The 22136-nt window shown below is 35.8% G+C and overlaps 3 protein-coding genes across 7 annotated transcripts; 1 reads left to right on the top strand and 2 right to left on the bottom strand.

Moving 5' to 3' along the window:
- Positions 1 to 215: 215 nt before the first annotated feature.
- LOC108684180 lies at positions 216 to 2162 on the bottom strand. Its single transcript, XM_018188343.1, has 6 exons — positions 2083 to 2162; positions 1706 to 1805; positions 1060 to 1269; positions 851 to 980; positions 421 to 752; positions 216 to 317 (listed from the first exon to the last, which is right to left on the bottom strand). Exons 3-6 carry the CDS (start codon positions 1258 to 1260, stop codon positions 216 to 218), a joined length of 765 nt encoding a protein of 254 aa, XP_018043832.1. The 5' UTR covers positions 1261 to 1269; positions 1706 to 1805; positions 2083 to 2162.
- Positions 2163 to 3716: 1554 nt separating this feature from the next.
- Positions 3717 to 7830, top strand: LOC108684179 (mesoderm induction early response protein 1). Of its 5 annotated transcripts, none has more exons than XM_018188340.1 (5): positions 3717 to 4054; positions 4500 to 4635; positions 4893 to 5948; positions 6305 to 6432; positions 6632 to 7830. In XM_018188340.1, exons 2-5 carry the CDS (start codon positions 4519 to 4521, stop codon positions 7269 to 7271), a joined length of 1941 nt encoding a protein of 646 aa, XP_018043829.1. In that variant the 5' UTR covers positions 3717 to 4054; positions 4500 to 4518; the 3' UTR covers positions 7272 to 7830. The 5 variants fall into 5 exon arrangements, with proteins under 5 accessions (XP_018043829.1, XP_018043828.1, XP_018043826.1 ...); XM_018188339.1 differs by having other exon boundaries at positions 3717 to 4352; positions 6635 to 7830; XM_018188337.1 differs by having other exon boundaries at positions 3717 to 4352.
- Positions 7831 to 8537: 707 nt separating this feature from the next.
- On the bottom strand, positions 8538 to 14887 carry LOC108695025 (nucleoporin NUP188 homolog). The gene is made up of 6 exons (XM_018204745.1): positions 14843 to 14887; positions 14426 to 14642; positions 13856 to 14323; positions 13655 to 13779; positions 13028 to 13556; positions 8538 to 12950 (listed from the first exon to the last, which is right to left on the bottom strand). Exons 1-6 carry the CDS (start codon positions 14869 to 14871, stop codon positions 8538 to 8540), a joined length of 5781 nt encoding a protein of 1926 aa, XP_018060234.1. The 5' UTR covers positions 14872 to 14887.
- Positions 14888 to 22136: the final 7249 nt, after the last annotated feature.

The following is a 22136-nucleotide window of genomic DNA, read 5'->3' as shown; positions in this document are numbered from 1 at the left end:
AAAAAGAGAAATATTACAAAACGATTTTATCAAAATAAATTTAAGATAGAAAATTATATACGTATAGAAAGAATTTTTTTCCTTTGTAAAAAAAAAAAGAGAAACGACAATATTCTTCTTTTTTACAAAATATTATTTCAAAAAACATACAACTACCTTTTTTATCTATTGTATATGTTATGTATGGTATTATATATATATATATATATCATTATTTAATTAACAGGCATAGTTGACACTGCACTATGAGGCGTCGTAGGTCGAGAACCAGCAATAGAATGTGTCGTTGATGCATTTAGAGATTGCATTGTACCAATCTGAAATAATAACACGTTTAAATTTAAATTTTATTTTATACTCATATGATTTTTGTAATATACGTTTCGATTACGATATAATTAATTTAATAATATATCATACCCGCAGATGAGCCAGATCTTCTAATCTTGTTAGATCACATAATTCAAGATATAAAGAATAAACGATAAGCCAACCATATGCAGAAATGCAGAGAAATATTATCCATAGAAGACACATCATAATATTATAGGCAAATATCATGTCATTTACAATGCTGAAGAATATAAAAGCAAAGAATCGAAAAATTGTGAAAATGGCAAAACTATACAACCATGGTACCATTTTCTTTTCATGTTCTTTTCGCAGAGCTCTGATCAATATAAAAGAAGTCGCAAAGATAACTATTCCACCCAACATCGAGAACAATGCAGCCACGATCAGAGCATTTCGAACTGGAAAAAGAAACAAATGATATAAGATTTTATGTTTTGATCAATTTTTGAAATTTATATTTACAAAATTTTTTTTTTTTAATAAAAAATGGCCTTACTATGTTGATTGCCCACATAAACAAATTCATATGATATGATATAATATCCATAGTGTGTAGAACCAGGTGCAGCTTGTGACAGACAGTAGATATCAAAAATGGCTGTACATATCGTGAAAAAGGCTAGGCACTGTAAGAATATTTATTTTATATTACTTAAATATATTACAAGAAAGCATTTTCAAATATTATTTTTGTTAAATGCATACCAATGAAAATACAGCGGTGAACATAGCACCTCTTTGAATGTCGAGTATGTAAGCATGCGTCACTATTGGTTTTTGATACCATGGAATTTTTACACTGCGAGCAGATCTTGATGATCTGAGATTTGCACTGCTGCGAGTAGTGGTTACATGGGAATACACAGATGGTGTTCCCATGCTGGGAGACTTCTTTCCATAATGCATCTTGACTCACTTGCAAACAAAATATCAAACATGATCAACATATCAAATGAAGTAAAGAATTCAATAATACAGGACTCCATTTATTCAAACATGTTAGCAGATAATTCTGATAATCAAATGGTTTAGATAACAGAGGTAGGTATAGTTCTCTCTTCTATCACTATTTGTTAGTTCCAATAATATTCAATAAATATCAACTAATAATAGTAACAGAAATGTTATTTATTCATATAACTACCAATGTAGAAATGGATGTTAATTTACTCTTTACTTGTTTTTTATCTCTTTCTATTTCTAAGAATTAGGAAAGAAATGTAAGGAATAAAATGTAAATTAAACTAAGATTAAAGTTAATACTTATATTGATAGAAATGGACATAAATGTAGAGTACGATAGAAACAGAGTTCTACTGTACTCCATTTACTGTAGTTTATTTATACTTACAATTTATAGAGATGTTAAATAAGTAATCAGTTATGCAAGTTCCTTATAATATGTAATGGGTTTAACGATATATATTTATATATTGTTTCCTCTTCTGGAACTGAAAAATATACATAAACAGACTATAGTAATAAGTAGCATAATAACGCCGTAAATAGCATTTTACCAAAAATGCTCAAACAATTTTTTGCATAAAAATTTATTATCAATAATTGAATCATAGCAGTAAAATAAAAAAACATAATAAAACTGATAATAATAATAATTTAAATTTAATAACAAATATATTACTCATTTTTATCAAATTTGCGATTTTTGTGCTACAATATTAGGAACACTAGTTATTTACACGCGCGTATTTGTATGAATGCACTCACTTATTGCGTTCGCATGCTTTAGAACGTATGCAAAATGTTTCGTACTAATTTTTTTTCGTATAATGGACACGCCTTGTCAAATATTCGAAACGCTGTTTCAGTCACTTGTATGCAATTACGGTCATGGCTAAAATGTATTAGATAGAGTGGAAGATATCAAATGAACGTAATGAAAAGACAGGTAGAGTGGATGGAGTGAAAGTCAAAGTATCTTTTTAGAATGAGTTTTGGAACGCACCAATATACATATGTTATAAAATAAACAATTATTATGAGATAATTTAAGTGGTTATAATAATATAATATGAGCGATTACGATAATCATCGATGTATATTTCATAAATAAAATATTAAAACAATATTGTTTTAGTTAACATTATTATTATTAATTATTACCGTTAATAAATCTATATATTATAAATAAAAGAAGGTATCTCAGAATAATTTCAAATTTCGATGAAGTTCCGATTAATTTAATTGAGAGTCTAAAATAAAATTTCTAATTATATACATATAATTATACATACATTTTTTTCTTTCTTCTCATGTATTCAATAATAATTAAAAAATTAGTAATTCAATGAAGTTAAATAAAATAATACAGATATAATTACTTAATAAGTTACCATTTCTTTAATCTATTATCTAATTATTCAGGTATTATTTGATAACATAAACACCGATTAAATTAGCCGCTGTTTACGTTTAAATGACTCTAGCTGCGTATTCTGGCTGCGTTCCGTTTCATGCATGATGCGCATTATTACACGCTGCATTATTTATCCTTGTTATTCACTAAATATTAAACAAGGATAAATAATGTATCATGCACATCATGCGTGAAAAGGAAGCCTCTGTGGTCAGAGACATCTGTTATTTATGTCATTTTGAAAGTGTGAACATTCCCAATAAAATCCAAGTCAACAAACGCTATCCTTTGTTTACATAATGTACTTGATTTCTATTACCGAATTAAACGCGAAACGCGATAAATTATTTTTCCGACATATACTTGTACACTACTTTGATTTGAAAACAAGTGCAGCTAAAACTCGTCGATTAGCTTACGGAAACTTATGGTGAATCCGCTCCATTGGAAAATTATGTAGAGATTGATTTTGACGATTCAAAAGTGATGATTGTAACGTTCACAAAGAATAGCCAAGTTATCGAAAAATTCGAAGATGAACAACCGAAAACTCTATTGAAAGAAAACCGTGCTCAAATATTTCAAGAAGTGGCTCGAAATCGATAAATCAATCATTTCACGATGTTTACGAGCCATGGGAAAGATTCAGAAACTAATGGCTTTCAATGCAACCTCCTAATAACTAAAAACTGATCAAAGTCCTCGTTAATAGAAATATATACAGCTGTTATAATTATTGAAATGCTATCATTCTCAATGCTATATTCTTAAAGAAATTTAACTCCCAAGTCTCAAAACGCCGAAATGCCTCTATCTAGTTATTTGTTACGTTCGCGGACCAATCATGTTGGATTTGAAATTACATACGCGGACGCTTTGTTTCTCTTTTGCGTGGGAGGGACTGAGAGGGAGCGAGAAGCAACGACGCTCTCGGCTGCATTCGGCTGCGTCCATTTTCTGAACACCACGCAGAGGCAGAGCTCGGGGGGAGATGAATGTTACGAATACAAATAATGGAGAGTGTGCGTCTTTCGATTGATTCGCCCGTAAACTTGTGATCTCCGTATGTGGCATACCTTGCGTGATGTTGCGAGTCGCGTGTTTTTCTGCTCGATGAAATGTTGTGCCTTATGTGTCTCTGACTTTTCGTATGTTCGGAGTCGAGACGGGGTTTGTTGTCGCCTGCGAACGAAGACTGCAGGGAAAGACTCGCGTAGTCTCACAGAGTGAACGAGAAGTATCCGACGAGACGGGCTGGCCGATATCCTGTGACGTTTCGTGAAATGTCAATTGCCGCGGTGTCAAGACTGTGACACCTGTGTTGTGAGTACCACTGTGACTCGTCAGATTGAGGTTAGACACCCGCCGCGTTCCGAATGTAAACCTGTCTTTATCCCGCCTACGTTGAATGTCGAAGTCGAACTAAGTTAAGTCAAAAACCCACCACACCGACTCCTGTCTCCGTGTTTGGAAGGCTCGCACAACGCAGACTGTTTGGGGAACGTAGTTGTATGTACAATTGTGGTGATACATCTCCCGGTGCTACGTCTATGCATTGATGTGTGTATATACCATTTGTGTGTTATGTTCCTATCTCGGTGAATAGGGATTGTAGAATCATGTAAGTGCGCATCCACTTACGTAGCGACTAACTGTAGAAGTTGTAACTTTGTTTTTTGTGTACCGAGAAAGATGTAGAAAAAGAATGAACATAGCAAAGGAATGCATTCATAATGATATCACTTCTAATGGTATGCGTTCCTTACAGGGCAGATCGAGATTATGATATGGGTTCTACAACAGAAATGATGGTAAATGATTTTGATGACGAACGAACATTGGACGAGGAAGAAGCTTTAGAAGGTAGCGAGGATTCTCACAACGAGTTGTCCAACTTGCAAAAGGTATATCTCCACTGTATCTGATATTAACACTTTGCACATTATATATTATACATTTGTCACTTTGTAACAAAGTTCTGATCCCGACTATTCTAGGATCAAGCCTGAGAAATGAAAAAATCGAGCCCATAAATAATTACAATTATGATAAGTTTCCGCAACACTTTGGACTCAAAGTGCGTTCTCGTAGTGAGATTCCATGTTTAGTCCATAAAGTACGCTCGATGTAATAATGATCTATTTTTGTCTCTTTGAGCAAGGAAGGTGATATGCCACTGAAAGATCTTCTTGCCATGTACGGATACGGTGATCCCTCGACGGAGAATTCCAACAGTTCCGATCACATGCTGCTACCATCTGGAAGTGGTAATCCCGAGACTCAGGAGCGTTACTCGGACAAAGGTGACAACGATGCAGACGACGACGATGATGATGACGAGGCTGATGCAACCAGTAATGAGCCAGACCTTAAACAATTCTACACAGAAATGTTGGTTAAGGGAAAGGATAAGACAGCGGTATTAGCAGGATCAACGACAAAAGGCAATAGCAGCATTGGTGCTGGCAGCAGGGATAACAGGAAACGTAGAATCGATGACGATGAGGACGATGATGAAGATGCCGAAGCCGAAGATTGCTCGGGTACTCGAACTGGAAGCAGGAAGAAAAATAGAGCGTCACCTACAACGGGAAGTGCTAATGCTGTTGAGTGCAGTGTTATAGTTAATTTAGGGGGAGCTAGTGCTACTGATAGCACTATCGAAGAAGGTAATGCCAGTGGCGCAATCGATGGCTCAGAAGATAGGATAGTCAGTGCGGGAATAGGCAGTGGCAGTTCGAGATTGTTACGGAGTGTTTCAAGGCCGCAGAGTGAAGAAGAAGAAGACGATTGTGACTACAGTCCAGACGAGGAGGAATGGAAGAAAACAATCATGGTTGGTACTGATTACCAAGCAGCGATACCAGAAGGTTTGTGTCGTTACGACGATGCGTTGCCATATGAGAATGAAGATAAAATGTTATGGGATCCCAGCCATATATCCGAGGAAGATACAGAAGAGTTCCTAGAACGCGCGCAACTTCCAGCGGTAAAGGGCGGCTCATTGCCGGCTGGATCACATATTAGAGATGACGAGCAGGCTTTGTATCTCCTACTACAATGTGGCTACAACCTTGAAGAAGCATTACGAAGACGACGAATGAATGTACTTCCTCCTACGGATGCAGTGAGTCTTTGGTCAGAAGAGGAATGTCATAATTTTGAATCTGGATTGCGGACTTATGGAAAGGATTTTCATCTTATACAAAAAAATAAGGTATGCGGTATGTGTGTAGAATTAAACCTTAAGTCTTACATTATTAAAGATTGAAGTGAACGTTGAGAATAGAATGGTTCCAATTTATTAATTAAAAATACTGAGGTTTAATTTTGCATTGCTAATATTATTATCGCTTAATTTTTTCACAACTATATAAAAAGCATTACCATTGTACGGTACAAGTGCGATAAAAGTACTATTACAGAAATTTTTTTCCAATGAAATTAAAATGCATAAATTTATATTATACAATAATTATATTATACAATTAATTTAATACGTACAAGTTATTGCTGTATTGTGATGATTCAAACTTGACAGTAAACTTTATAATGAAACATTCCTTTCTTCAGGTGAGAACCAGATCGGTCGGAGAGTTAGTACAATTTTATTATTTGTGGAAGAAAACGGAGCGCCATGACATATTTACGTACAAAGCGCGATTAGAAAAGAAAAAATATGCTCTGCATCCCGGTATCACGTGAGTATTTTCTCTATCGCAATTTTAAATCTTTACATTAAAACACGAAAACTTTTGTAATGGATATATTACTTACAATCTATTAAAATATTAAATTTAACATTCTAGAATAACATTACCCAATTAACACTTTACAATATAATTGCTTTCATTAATACAATTACTACAAACGTGAATGACAGAACCATTAAATCGCAAGCAGGGACTATATGGACCGATTCCTCGAGGAGCAAGAGGGAGTGCGAGATCGCAGTAGCTCACCAAATGTTCATTGTTTGCTCTATGGTGATACCAAGCGGCAAAGATCGAGTACCAGCGTGACCAACAACGACGAGTCCAAATCAACAGATGCTTGGGATGGAAACGTAATTGATCCATTGGCGGATGTTAATGGTCCAACACCACCGCCACCACCACCGCCTCCACCACCACCGCCCTTAATAACATCAGCAGTGACTACCATATCCTCAATATGTAATTCCAGCGCTTTAACCACACCGACATATTGTTCACCATCGACTCGTCATCCAGACTGTCCTTCGTCTGACTCGGGTTGTGTAAATCCCCTAGTGTGGAGTGGTCTAGCGTCCCGAAGTCAACCTACCTCTTCAGTCATTACAACAATAACGATAAATACCACCACAGCCACTACATCCACAGCAATGGTCACAAGTCTTGGCTCGACAAATACAGTTACCACTAGTTCTACCGTTCCTGCTGCTACTATTGCCGCCACTGTTGTCCCGAATAATTACTATCATCAACGAGTAACATCCAGAAGCAATGATTCTCATGACACACCCTCGCCCGAGAACATTTTACCTCATCTGCCCCCTTAGCGTCTAACCCGACCTTCAGGTGTTCATCCTGAAAGGCGACGAATGTCCTTGCGCGGAGTGCCTAATTCGGCACTTGCACCATCGCTATTGTCGTAACGCATAATATTCGTTAATATCAAGGATTATATTTTTATACTGTATCGCGCGTAATATAATTATTAATCTTGGCGCAAGTGCGCGCTGTTGTATAGTGGTATGAGAGATGAAAGGACGCGTTTTTGCGTGAAAGATTAGAGCATATATTGTATGTAAGGTTAAAGATACAAATTGAAAATAAACGCGGCAAAACGAGCGAGGGTCATTGTAGCTTTCTCTATTTTTCTTCTATCTGTTTATGAACTTAGAGTTATTCCATACAAAAAGAAGGACGCATTTCAAAAGAGACTTTGTTGGGAGACTGGAGCGCCAGTATTCGACAGAGAAGTGAAATAGTATTATGTACTGCGATTGTAAATTTTCATGGATAAATCATTGTATTGCATAGTTAATATGTAATTGATCATGATTCAATTTATCGAAGACAAATTCTTCGGATCGGCAATAAATTTGTAAAAAGTATCGTGCGGAATTTCACAATATGATTTATTAGTTCAATAAAAAACGAAATCTGGTAAATGTTGAATGATAAAGCTAAACTGAAAGTTAATAGAAACATGGTCATTATTATTTTAATGTAAAGAATACGCATTAATAGCAATCCTAATTCGTTTCCCTCGTTAAGTAGTTGGCTGTGTATAAAATTATATAGTTTGTATTTTCACGTTTTCCTAGCAATCTATTTAAGAAACACAAAATATTTCTAATTTACTGGATACGCATTATATTATGTTTTATCATTTATAAATAGTGTTGATATAAAAAAGTACAGGCTAAATTAGAAACGTTGAATATTATATTCTTTAGATTCCTGTTGGCCTCTTTACTCCTCATCGAATGTTTCTATATATTTAATAATACACGATGTATGAAAAAAGTTAATATGTTTATTACGACGTTATCAATTAACACATTTGCAAATATTTTTGAAATCTTTTACAAAATAACATACACGCTAAGTGCTCTATTATACATACTTAATTATGCCTTTACTTACAGTCATGTAAAAATGGTAGCTTTTAATATTTAAAAACGTAGCTCTTGATATTTATTTATAATGTTCATTTATATTCATCATTCTAGTAGATTTAGTTTTCAAATTCTGAATTCATATATCATTTGAGAATGAGTTATATATATCAAGAACTATGTTTTTTTGAAAAATACTGTTTATCGAAATTGTGTCGAGTCCAATGACTCAACAACTGTCTTAAGTAATTTTCCCATTAATGGTAAGAATTGTACACTGCTGACATTCGTTTTGAAAACGCCAGTGGTGAGGACACTATCGTCAAGTCTTTTCTCTTGTGTTTCAGTTCGGTTCATCTCCATTGAAAAATTTTCGTGGTCGGGCGAGCACACCGGTGCTTTGTCAATAGTACTGTTCTTTTGAAGTCTCGCTGGTAAATTTATTTGCGTCGGATCACTCGTATCTTGAATCGTCCTGGAACTTCTTGTATCCGCATCTATGAGAGAACCTTTTACTTGCCAAATATCGGGAGTACCGCGGTGTTCGAGAAAATCGAAGAAAACTCCTAGTTCGGTAGCAGTCTCCCGTGCTATGAGCTGACGATCTCGCAAAGCGAGCCTGGGGCTTTTTACTCCTTCCAGAGCCTGTGACAATATCAGGATAAGATTGATTTCCAATGCTAATCGTGTATTGTTCTCATCCATGGATTCAAACCATGGATCACTAAATCTGTGATTTCTTGCTACGATTGGGCTACCGTTACCCGGAGCTCCAGCAGCTCCACTGCTACTACTTTTCGTGACATGTCTACCAGTTGCCAAAGCAGTTGCTCTTGAAAGAATAGTGTTTTCACATATCAGTGGATCATACGGTCGACGCACGAGTCTAGGACTGCTAAGTAATGGTACTGTGACATCTAGACCACTGACGTATCCTAGGAATTCTCTGCCAATGTTAGACGTTCTGGAAGTTGAACCAGAGGCCGCGTGAATTATTCGTCGTAAATCCTTACTCGTATGCATGCGACGAAGATTTTCTGGTGCGGCACGTTCCCATTCTTTCTTTGCAGAATCTGTTTTGTCTTCGCGTCCAGGTTGCGATGTTGAAGACGCGGGTAATGAAGCAGCAACGGGCTGCGAACGAGAGTGAAGAGCTTGGGTAAACAGCTGTGTCGAGCTGATTATTGTACCATAAGTAAGCCGCGGACCGGAACTCATGCTCATTTGCGGAGGTCCAAAGTTCATCTCGGCCATTGGCGTGTACCAGTAATCCTGAGTATATATCGTATCCACCAGAGTATTCAACTTGGGCGAGAAGTGGACGAAGCTTAACGCGCAAGTTGTATTTATGACAATCAATTTGTTCACCAGCAGTTTCAGTTCACCACTAGGTAACCGACTGTCGCAAGACTCGAGCTCTTCGGCACTCTCCACGCTGATACCGTCAATGATAAATTTAAGTATCCGCGGTCTCAGCAGCAGGTTTACTGTACTATCGTACGCCAAATACATACATTTAATAAGAGTTTCGCGAACACTTGGTTGAATTGCATTCCAAATGTATATTTGCGTGGCTGTAGCATGTATAAGAGCGACCAGTGATTGAATTAGATCGGCGGCTAACAGATCGGCAGTGTGTCTCAATAATGTGGATACCACCATTAATTGATGTTCATGAGAATTTAAGAAAACAACTACATGATTGACAAACATCATGTGCGTCTCGCTGCTGACCAGGCCTATCAGAAATTCCAAACCCAGTGTGTATAATGGCCACCAATCTTGGCAACGCCACTGACCATTTACCGAATCATCATATAATGAATCGAGCATACTATTGGAGATATCTGCTGGTGGAATCAAGCTCAGCCAGAGTTTCGCGATGTCATTATCATTAATAGGATATGGACAATATGGTGAACGTGATATAACGCCTAACAAACTCAGAGCCGCTGTACTAAACTTCAGATATGGATATTTCTGAAGAGTATAACCGACACATACCATCAATTCAGGTATCATCTGACGAAGCTGCACACAACTAGCTCTTAGACGATGCTTGAAATTTGCATTCCGTTCAACATATGATCGTAACAATTGCGTCACCATGCTGATAGCTAACGTCGCCGGTAGACTCTCTCGTATACCACGAAGTGTCTCCGCGCTGTAACAATCAGCTTTTTTCTGTGTATCTTTCTCATCAGTTGTAAGAGTGACAGAAAATTGTTGTTTTCGATGTTCTAATTGAAGGGCAGCTTTCTTCAATTCCTCTAGTTCATAAATAGCGATCGTGCAAGAGTGCGCTAAAAGATATTCCAGACTTGCCGAATCTTCGGCTAAAGTACTTTTGACCAGTTGCACGCATCCAAGAAGTAACGATATCATTGTCTGTCGTAGGGCCTTTCCAAAACCGCGATAAGTTTGCGCTATCTCTTGTGTCAGCTGCGATAGTCTGGTTTTAAAAATCCTCGAATCACCGACACACATCTGTTTCCAAGAAGTAATACATCTCAGAGATAAAGAAGCCAATAACATCGGAATCTTGCCACTACTGGAATCATTAGGTTCCTTCACTCGCTCCAATAGAGAATCCAAGGCCAATTGAGTTAGCAGATGTGCCTGTGTTACATTAATCGGATAATTTTTCGCCGTTCGATCATCGGTGAGCATAACAATAAAGTTATACCAAGACTCTAAATTAATTTCGTACAATGGTTCTATGAGTTTATCTTGCTTTGTATGCTGTTCCTTCTCGTTTTCATTGTTTGCAAGAACATCGAGAACATACATAGCTAATTTTTTCCAATGATCCTTAGATTTGTCCAATAGTTCCTTTAAACTTTTTGAAAAATTATTTTCTAATAATGGACTTTTGTACAATTCCAATGTAATTACATCTAACAATTGAGAATAGCCCTTCGCACCCGCCACTAAAGTTTTAAAAAGCGGCGCGAATAGATGGCTCCAGAATTTCTCTCGCTTCCGAAAGAAATTGACAAGGATTTCATTTCTATGATACCACATGGCTCGCAATACTGTCATTGTACTGTCGTACAATTTATCACACACAATATCGTCTTCCTTATACATTCGTTCTAAATATGAATCCAGGAATTGACTACAACCTTCAGTAAGAAATTCGTCGGCTGGACGTGGGAAGATTCTCTTGCGTTCTGCTTGATGCATGATGTTGAAGAGAGCTTCCGTCAAGCCAGGTTGTTTCTCCAGACATATGGCAACCAATTCTAAAATAGCGACTTTGACTTCAATCGCGCATGTTGGTAGAGTTAATCGAAATGCGAATGTTTCTCTTATAGATGTTCCGTCCATTCCCATGCAAACGAGCAAAGACATAGAAAATTCCTCCGCAAATTTCTTCAGTAATCTTACAGCCATTTTCTGCAATGAAGGACTAAACCAAACATACAGATAATTAACAATTGTTGGTACTATAAGAAGTCCGTTAGGTACTCTCGGAGAGGAGTACAAAGCAATTTCGAGAGGCGATCTGTCACCAAGTTCTAGACCCAGAGATTTTCTGAACATTAATAATCGATTGACTATCGACAGAGCTAGTTCTACACTTTTGATAGTTTTGAATCCTTTTCCATTGATCCAATTTGTCTCCGAAATCATTTTATTGTGCAACGTGCGCTCGCCTGTTCGAAGTAATTTCAGCAGTGCATGACGCGGTTCTAAATAAAGCAGACTGTATACTACAACAAGTTGTAATTCGTTGCGAATATCATCTTTAGGTAAAGTTGAATCCAAGGCTCGATGAATACAAAACATACTCTTCAGCCATAAATCAATTCTTTCTGCGTTTGATTCAAAATACCACGAGTCCAGCTTGGGTAATACAGCTTGCAGCAGAAATACCATGCCCGGTATTTCAATAGTGTACATAGCTTCTTTACTGTGCTTCGCGATTAGATAATTGTACAATGTGTCTAGAAATGCGCACAGAATGGGATACGTATGTTCGATGGTTTCTATTCCTGATAGCCACGACGCGATGAGACCACCATCGAAGGAAATCGCTTCCGCAAAGTATAACGGTTTCTGATTCCAATTATTAAATTTTGGATAAACACCGGATCGCGTTCGCGAAAGAATGTCTTCGGGATATCTCAAAACCAATTTTGATGAAATGCTGATGCATACAGCAATGATTTTATACAGATTCGTTGGTAGTGCTGGATATGAGAATCGATTAATAATTTCAAAACTTAATTCTGTAGGAATAACTATGCTCGATGGTATCTCAATATCTTTAGCCAATAATGCTTCCAACAATTTTAGGCCTAGACGAACATTTTCCGGTAAATTATCTCCATTCACCGTGATATGTGTAATTCCACGACTTGCTTGAGAAAATAACTGTTCCATTTTATGATGCAAAGCGTTCCAATAATTCGCCTTTGTATGAAACAATACTACTTCTTTCTCATCAGATAACACGTTAATTTTTTCGCGCACGCAGTTGCTAGCTATAGTAAATGAGTTCTCTTGAATTATACAATCCGCTTTGTATGGCTGCAATGGTTTACTACAATCTCTTTGACGAGAAACCTCTATTTTTAGAGATTGTAGATTATTCAACTCCGACGCAATCTAAATAAAGAATAATTGATTTTGTATGACATTAAATATTTGATGAAACAAATTCAATATGTATAATTATATGTTACCTTTTTGGCACTCGTAATTATTGTGGATGCTAGACCAATAGCTATCTTGGTTAACGGTTCAAATTTGTAAGGATATAGTTCTTTGGCAACTTTATAAATCGACCATAAACCGTCACCTTGTTCAGCCCAGAATCTAGTTGCGCATTCTGGAAACTTTACTATGGCAGCCAGGGCATCGAAAATACCATTTAAAGCACTTAATCGATCTTCATCCATAAAGACGCACATTAAGGATAAAAGATTGTAAACGCTGCTTCGCACGACTTCGGCATAATGGGTCTCTTCTTGAAACATTTCACAGTTTATCAAATCTCGCAGATATTCAAATACGTCAAGTTGTATGGCTTTGATGCCAAACGGTCTGAAACGAATTAATGTATCTATATTGTCTGGATCAATCGCATAATTTGCTAGCATCCATGATAAAAGTAACGGTCCATCTTGTGGTGAACTTTCACGAACACATTTATGTTCAAAAATGTCTTGCATATTACTTCTGACATCATTTATCCAGTCATCCATACCAGTACTAAAAGACACAAAAATAAAATAAAACGTATACAAATAAAATTATTACAATAAAAATTTTAATATATAACATAAAATAACTATATGACAATAACTTACTGTTTGTCTACATCCAATGTTACAAGTAATAGTGCTATTTGACTGTACTGTATCTCTTCAATCTTTTTAGTGATAGCTTCTTTATCTTCATGACTTTTTGTACTGACTAATCGTCTAGGTTCTCCCTAAAAAATGTTTATTATTTACACAAAATTTCTAACGTTCTCAAAAATATGAAAAATTTAAATACAAATCTCTTACCCCAATGCTACCATAAAACTTGGCAAATTCGTAACTAGGAATATGTACATCATGTACAATCACAGTCAATATATGAAGTAGCTCGCGCATTTCAATTAAAGTACTATTATATAATTGATGTAAATGATCTTCTGTACAGAATTGCGACCGTGTAGGAGAATTCACAAACTTCAATGCTTCTATTTGTTTTCGTATAGATTCAAGCAGATTTCCTACCAAAATCTCATTAAGAAACTTTCTAAATTCTTTGTGATGAGGATGCCTTTTATTATCTTTATATTCAATCATAAGTTTAAGGCATTTTATCAAAGTCACTCTTTCCGAGTAATAAAAATTCCAAATATCATCGATTAGTGCTCTTATAGAAGTAAGATCCGAGAGCTGCGATGCAAAGGTCTCTGCGCAATTTCTATATTCGTACGACACGAAATTGCATACCAGATCCCAGGTAATTGTAGCATCCAAGTTCTTGAATAAATTAAAAATATGATATAGATATTAAAATTAAGTTGTGATATATAAAATTTATAAAACAGTTTATATTATGCAAATATAAAACAATATACTTACAAGGAGTGGAGCAAGTTTATTAATTAAATCATACATTTGCTGTAAAGGGGGTGGATCTCTTTTAGAAATGTTTTGCAATGATGCATCTGTATATGGTTTAAAAAATTGAAGCCCTTCTTTGAGTAAAACAGTGGCATTCTTTATTTCTTCTTCGACAGTTTCTTTAGCACAACAGCATGTTGTACCGGATATGATAGACCATAAATCTTTGCTGCAACTTTCCGTAAATAATTATTATTTAATTATTTTTTTTATATTGTATTCTGATATAAACAGATTGATAAGATCCTTTATGAATTATCGTAAAAGGAAAAAGATATTAGTAAAATAATATTGATAAAATTAACGTTTTTGTTTCTTTCAAAATATTCAAGATATTTTCCAAAATCATATAAGAAAAAATATATTTATACTTACGGCAAATTGCCCATTGGAGCTACTTCCATGTTGAAAATATCACCGTATTTTTTCAAAATTCTGTCAAAATTTGCAGTTTTTGTACAAGTAAATAAATAAACCACGTGTGGTCGTAAGAAAATATTTTTTATTTTACAATCCTAATGACTTTTAACTTATATATAAATTTAGCAGTACTATATCAGGTACTACATAACCTTAAACCTGACGTTGGCGCCTTGGCGGGCGATAATGAATAAAGGAAGTAGAGAGCAGCAAGTGTTGTTAATGGTGTTGCTTTATTTCGCACATGCGCGTTGGAAAGTGAAGTAATGCGATTGAAGAATTGATATTATCAACATAAGATGTTTTAAAAAGATGTTTTATATCTGGAGGTCATATTTATTTCTTAATAATAGGTGCTTCATCGGTATTATTAAAGAACGCAACCTCACAAATAAGTTTTACAATCTACTATTATACTATTAAAAATAGATCTTCAGAGCATTTTGAACCAGAATAAAATGATGCTACACTTTGGTCAGAGATGTCGCTACCGAACTGAACTAGTTCCGAATTCGCGCGTTACAAGTTCTTCTGAAATTTGAATTCAGTCCTTTCGCGTCGTATAACAACAAAAGGTTGTGAAAATCGTGATCGTGGTCGACAATCGATAAATGCGGTCGTTTAACGAGGTAAATCTAGTCATAACAGCAATTATACTCGCAATCATTTACTCTTTCAATAAATTCCGGTACTCATGACGAGCAAGATATAATCGATGTGAATACTTTTCGTTCGAGAACGTTTTGCATTTTAATCTCGATTCTCGCCATGTTGTCTCGAAGTGATGAAACGAAAAGTAAGATCTGCGAATTCTGCCGACGAAGTGCTTAAAACTACGATCCTAAAGTATGAATTATCCTGTAGAATAATGAGCAATATGGAAATTATGATTGATTAATTATGCATGACGAATAAAAATCGAAGTATAAGTCGAATGTATGGAAAGAGTGACAGAAGCATAAACGAAGCTTTTAGGAGGTGAAAATTGGGAAACAATGAAATATAAAGGAGGCATTTACATTTTTTTTTATGTTTTCTTGTCCCAATTTTCGCTTCCTAGAAGCTTCGTTTACGCTTTTGTCATTTTTTCTTTTCATCCCACTTTTCTTACACTCCGATTTTTATTTTCAGGGTTAGCGTTATTTAAGTAAGAAATTGTATCCATTCAATATACAGGGTGTCCCAGACTTCGTGTTAATAGTAGATTCCTGAATCATTTCAAGACGAAAATCCTAATATCAAAATGTTGAAGCTATAGTACCCAAGCAGAACAATAAATCACAATAACGTTAAAGTAACATTAAAATGAATTGGAATGATTAAAAAATGATTTTAGGCCCAATTGCACCAATGTCACTTTGACTTTAAGCGAGACTTAAAACTCTATCTGTCTTGTTTTAAAGTCAAAAAGAGACAGAGACAGAGTTTAAGTCTCGCTTTTTAAGTCTCGCTTAAAATCGAACGTTGGTGCAATCGGGCCTTAGTGATCATTTTGACATCATTTTAATATTATAATGACTTATTCTGCTTGAGTAGTTTTGAGCGTGGCATAGCACACAGCGCACTGGGTGCATTTCGATCTGCTATGGGTGCATTTCGATATTCACTGCAGAACACACCCTCTATCAGATCCCTGATAGCAAGCTACGTCATTTTATTATCATTTTGATATCAAAATGATGTCTTTTGATATCAGCTTATTACCAGGGATCCCGGATTTGATTCTCGGCAGAATCGAAAATCTTCGTACATTCGTAGCTTTTCGTAGCTTCTCTCGGAAGGCAATGGCAACTCACCAAATAGTAGTATACTTGCTTTGGAAACTTTTCTACCAATTTCGTCATTTGGAATCGATATATTATATAGGTTCTATATGACTGTGTACAATCAGCATGTGTACAGCATATGAGAGTCATCATGCCATAAGCAATAGAACTAAGAAATAGTAGTTTTAAAGAGAAAGGTTAAAGTTAGCCAATTGAACTGGAAACTCGCTTATTCAGGCATGGCACTTATTGTAAAGTAGTGATAATGTGTTTAAAAAAATAGAAGAGAATAGAGACCTGTTCTTTTTACCTGAACTTGTATGGTTTATCTTTTCTCTTTTTTCTTTCCAATGTGGAGAGAAAAATAAGAAAGATGAATCGTGCAAGAAGTTTAGCTAAAAAGAAGGCCTCTATTCTCTTCTATTTTTCTAGGTCCGAAACTAGAAATCGGTCCGAGATCTCGGACAGAGAAAAAATTAACAAATCACAATTGAACAATTTGATCACATGACCATTGCGATTGGTTAATTCTTTCTTCCAAGATCTCGGATCGATTTTTAGCATTGTGGATACAAGGCTTAATAATTGATGAAAACATTTTCACTGTTGTGCAATGACGTGCCATGTCTGAGCGTACGAATTTCGGACAATTCAAATTGTCTAATTTTAGATTCTTTTTATTTACTAGCCTCGACATTTTGAAATGATTTCAAGAATTTGTTATTAACGGAAGTCAAGTAAAGTCTAGAATCATAGTAAAAATATAAGGTATTCCATTACGCATAACGGCGGATTAAATTAGAATATATTTCTCAAAGTTAGTGGAATGCACATGATAGCAATCAAATTCCTTTTTACAATTTGGGACAACGTTTTGATTAGTCAAGGAGCAGCCGCTATGTTCAAGATGACTGTGCATCCTTGGAAATGGAATATATTATATTCTTATATCATGTCTACGACATGATATATAAGATATCCTATTTGCGTGTGTGTTATATATTGCTTTCGAGCGAAGCGTTTTGGCAACTTGAAGAATATATTATATTATAGAAGGAAGTTGTTCAGAGATAAGAACAGAGATTTTTTTTGACGGATATTACGGGCGAATTAGCCTTTATCTTGATAGAATGCTTTTTCTCTCGCGGCGTACTCCTTCCGTCATTAATAATCCTTCAAGATACGGGAATGAAATCCGGTGAGGAAGAAACACGCTGTATATATCATTTCAGGCAACACGATACTTCATGAGAACGATTATTCTTGCCTGCTTGAAAATTCCGTTTTGCATTACTTCGTGGAATAATATATTCGAGTGATTGTCGAGTGAACGTCGACATATTTTTTTTACAAATACGTTGCATTCTGTATTATTTAAAGGATAGGTACAAATCTACAATACAACTAGACGGAGTGATTCCTTGTATAAAAATAAGTCGAAAGTACAGAATAAACTTTTTCCGTTCGAGGCTTTGTTTACAAGAAAGTCAAGTTTGAAAATCGCGGGCACTCTCTTAATAAAGATACGATTCATGAAAAGGCTATGGGTGCTTTCCAGCAAGAAACACAGACGACACGGTATAACATAATGAATTATATTCTTGTTGTTTACCAATGTTAAACAAAAATGAAATATTCATTGTGTTACAGTGTGTCTTTTGCTGGAAAGCACTAATTGTACAATTTTATCATGTTAATGTCTATACGAGTGACAGAATTAAAGATGTGACAAAGTAATTAAAATTTATTCGTAATTTTATTCTTATTAACATCAGATTATTAATACTGTTATAAAAATGTTCATTAGCAAAAATTATTAAATTATTGATCAATTAAATACGTGATATTACTACTCTGTTTCATGATTGTGTTTCGAGACCAAAAAAAAATTTCGGCGCGCAGTTTGCTGAAATGTGTATATAAATTCACACAGAAATATTTAATGAGATCTGTTTTGATAGAAAAATAGGAGTTTCTTTAAAATTAAAATTCATTTCTTTTATTAAGAGATATCACTTGACAAAATTTTGGACGAAAAAAATTTTTTTCTGCACTAATTTTTATACAAACATCTCTCGGTCTGGTTGTACTACATTAAATTTATTCCCACCCTGTGTGTAATATTAAATATTATATTATGTGGATATGCATATAAAAAAAAAAACTTTTTTTAGAATATCAACTTAAAATACACTATCAAAGCGACAAAATTATTGATATATATTTTACGCTTTCGAAATGAGGTCAAATTACAAGAAAATTGCTTCTTTTTCGTAATTTGCTGGCAAGATTAATAGTCGTAGAGCCGTTCCACTTCTTGGCATTATATTTTAACGATAAACACTCCGGCCATCTTGAAATTAGTTTTCCCTCAGCTGGAGATTTAACGATCCCGGATATTAGATTCAGGAAGGTAATGAAACTCGCACGGCAACGTCAATTAAATAGCGATTGATCATATCACTTGATATTGCTAATTAACGGTCGCAATTTCGTTTCGCTTTGCATACTCGGTACGTTATTTATCCCCACACAGTTATTTTGAAGAAAAAAGGTTTCGATGATCAATAGTTGCTTCATCCAGCGGGCATTAAGGAGCGAGTTACGGTGCATAACACATGCCAAAGAAAAATCGCTCGCGAGAGCGCCAGGTGAAGAGGGCGAACGTTACTGCCACCGAGCTGGGTCGTCGACATTTATCACACTTAGGATCCGCGACTCGGTTAGAAGAACGTTGACGGCCGGTCTCGTCCGCGAAATGTCGTGGGATATACTAGGCGACACGTAAGCCGTGAAAACGCTGCAAGCGAGAATGAACGTCATATTTTGCTTCTTTCTAGCAACAATCGCTGATTTATAATGCTCACGTAATAGCTACTAACAATATATGATATCACTTTTATTGTTACATATTATTCTTATTATTATTATTTACGCTGTTCTCGACTTCGCTGCAATAATATATGTTTTAATATATAAATATTTTTATTTTCAGTTTATGTTCATTTTATGTTTGATATCATATATATAGATTTCAGATTTGTAATCCGTGCACGTTGAGCAAATTATTATAACGGATTGGAATATAAAAAAAACATAGTAACAATTTGCAGTTACAACTTTGATGTTGTGTTATTTGAATTGTTATCGCATGTGATTCTTGACAATGGAAGTACAAGTTACACACAGCGTTAAAAAAAAAGATTAATATTTATATAAAACAGTTGTGTTGATTTCGCGATTGTTATTAGTTATGGCGCTATTGTTGCACTGTTCCGAATTAATATAGAGATGATATCGGTGCAGGGTGTAACGATGGATAAATCCCCGCGCAGCGTTGCGTTAATTAACTCTTTACAACGCCGCCAATTAAAAATCATAAACTGGATACACGAGAATTGGCGAACGGGGAGAGTTCACCTGCGGGTAAGAGGCGGCAGTGGTCGCGTGTCAGGGCGCCGACGCGGATCGTGCGTCGCGGCGCCGGGCGCCACTTCGGAGACGCTGTTCGTCGCTGCGACCAGTGCACGTTCGTCTTGAATGCGGAGCGTTTCGTATTCCCATTCGCAGCTTTCCCTGTCGAGTGAAAGCTCTCTTCTCTTTTATCGGGCGACACACCGTATGCACGATGTCGGCACGACGTGCGTGACGAGGGGAGAAGCGAGGCAGAAAACCGCGTCGCGATTATTATTATTATGCGAACTATCGAAGCAAAAGTTTTCGCAGATCGATCGACTAACCCTTTTGCTCCTCGATGCCGGCGATAATTTTTATCCTTTTTCCCTTCCCTTGACATCGCTCACATCGACGCGTCCCGATTGTCCCGATCGTGTGCTATCTTTAATCACGTTTAGCGCCTGTCTTGTTGAACGCAAATTCATTCCAACGAACGATTTGTCAGACAAACGACAGTATGCTGATTATACAAGCGTTCGATCTGTAATCCAATTCTATAACAGGTGATACACTTTCTTTATAAGTGCAGTAATTTGTTCGTAGCTCGTGTTTATCGTGCCAGCAAACGAGCTTGCTTCATTCGTGACGAATGAAAGGATATCACTCTCACGATTCAGTTCTCGAAAAAGTGTTCGAAGAAATGTCTAATGGGATGACAAATTTCTTTAGACGTAGCATTGTGAATTCTCCATTGTATCCCTCGCACACTTGTTGCTAATCCACTTTCTTGAATCATTAATTGAAAAATTTCCTAGTGTCTTTGCGAGACACATTACACTCATTTCACAAATAATTCTGAATTTCAATTATATTGAGACTTAATTTTACGTCGCGATTCTTTTCTCTTACGTCTCGACGTAAGCGAGAAGCTTACGTTTTCTTTCCGCAATTTAGGCCGAGTGTGTCAATATTTTCACGCTTTTGTCATGGCGATGCCCACATTGCGGTTGTACATGGCAATGCGGATGTCCGGTGCACCTCCGCTAGGATGCATGTGCCCGTGTAATTTGGTACGCCGCAAGTTTGGTTGTCGGTGCTCGACAACCTTTTGATGGGTCTCACTTCATAGTGCGCTTCCACGGTGTGCAATCCGGATAAACTATTCTCTGTTCAGGATTGGTACACACAGTTCACTACTACAGTATGCAGTTCTTGAGCGAACTATTCTCTATTCAGCAATTGGTATAGATCGAGTAGTTACTGTGATTTTCATCATCAAAAGTAATCTGGTGCAGTTGTTTCTTCTGATGTAATATTGTAAGAGTAATCTTATCACTTGTATTAAAGTTGCGCTATGCGTAGTGAAAAATACATGTCAAATTTTGCCCGAATGTGTAATGTATTTTTTATTAAATATTAAATGCTATTCATATATCTAATTGAAAATAATTTTTTTATTAATACATATGTATTTGTTTTCATAATAAATTGCATATTCATTATAAGATTTGGCAAAGTTCTTGTTAAACTGTAAGAAGAGAAAGATATCTGAGAAATATCCGATTTTAGCGTTTAGAAATCTTATCCAGGTTTTAATAATCTATGGCTTCAGTTATTTCATCAGAACGCGCGCACGCGCGCATGTGTGTGTGTCGCATATCTCATTTTCCTTACGAATCGATTTTCAAATAACATATTACAAAATATATGCTTATTTTCGAAAGAGAATATGTAATTCCAAATAAATTTTCTTCGTTTAACGACACTATTCTGTTCCTTCGTTTAATGACATTATTAAGCAATTTATTATAAAATTCCCGTGCGTTTTTCTTGTTTTATTATTTTTTGTTTTATTATTTCTCTTTCGTTTATAATTAATCTTCCTAGAATCCTGAATCTTTATCATTAACGGATATTTTTGATGAAATATATATTTTCGATATTATCGCAATATTATGTTATCCTTTATCTGTGTGGACGTCATTTTGTTCGATAAAAATAGTGAACACGATATTTCAGCAAACTGTGAGCAGTAAAATGTAGAGGCACATTTTTCTTTGCGTTCTCCGGACATTAGTAACACAAGC

This window comes from Atta colombica, unplaced genomic scaffold, assembly GCF_001594045.1.
Source record: "Atta colombica isolate Treedump-2 unplaced genomic scaffold, Acol1.0 scaffold126, whole genome shotgun sequence".
Classification (NCBI taxonomy): domain Eukaryota; kingdom Metazoa; phylum Arthropoda; class Insecta; order Hymenoptera; family Formicidae; genus Atta; species Atta colombica.
The sequence above is the reverse complement of the archived record's forward strand: the minus strand, read 5'-3'. Positions and strand labels throughout refer to the sequence as shown.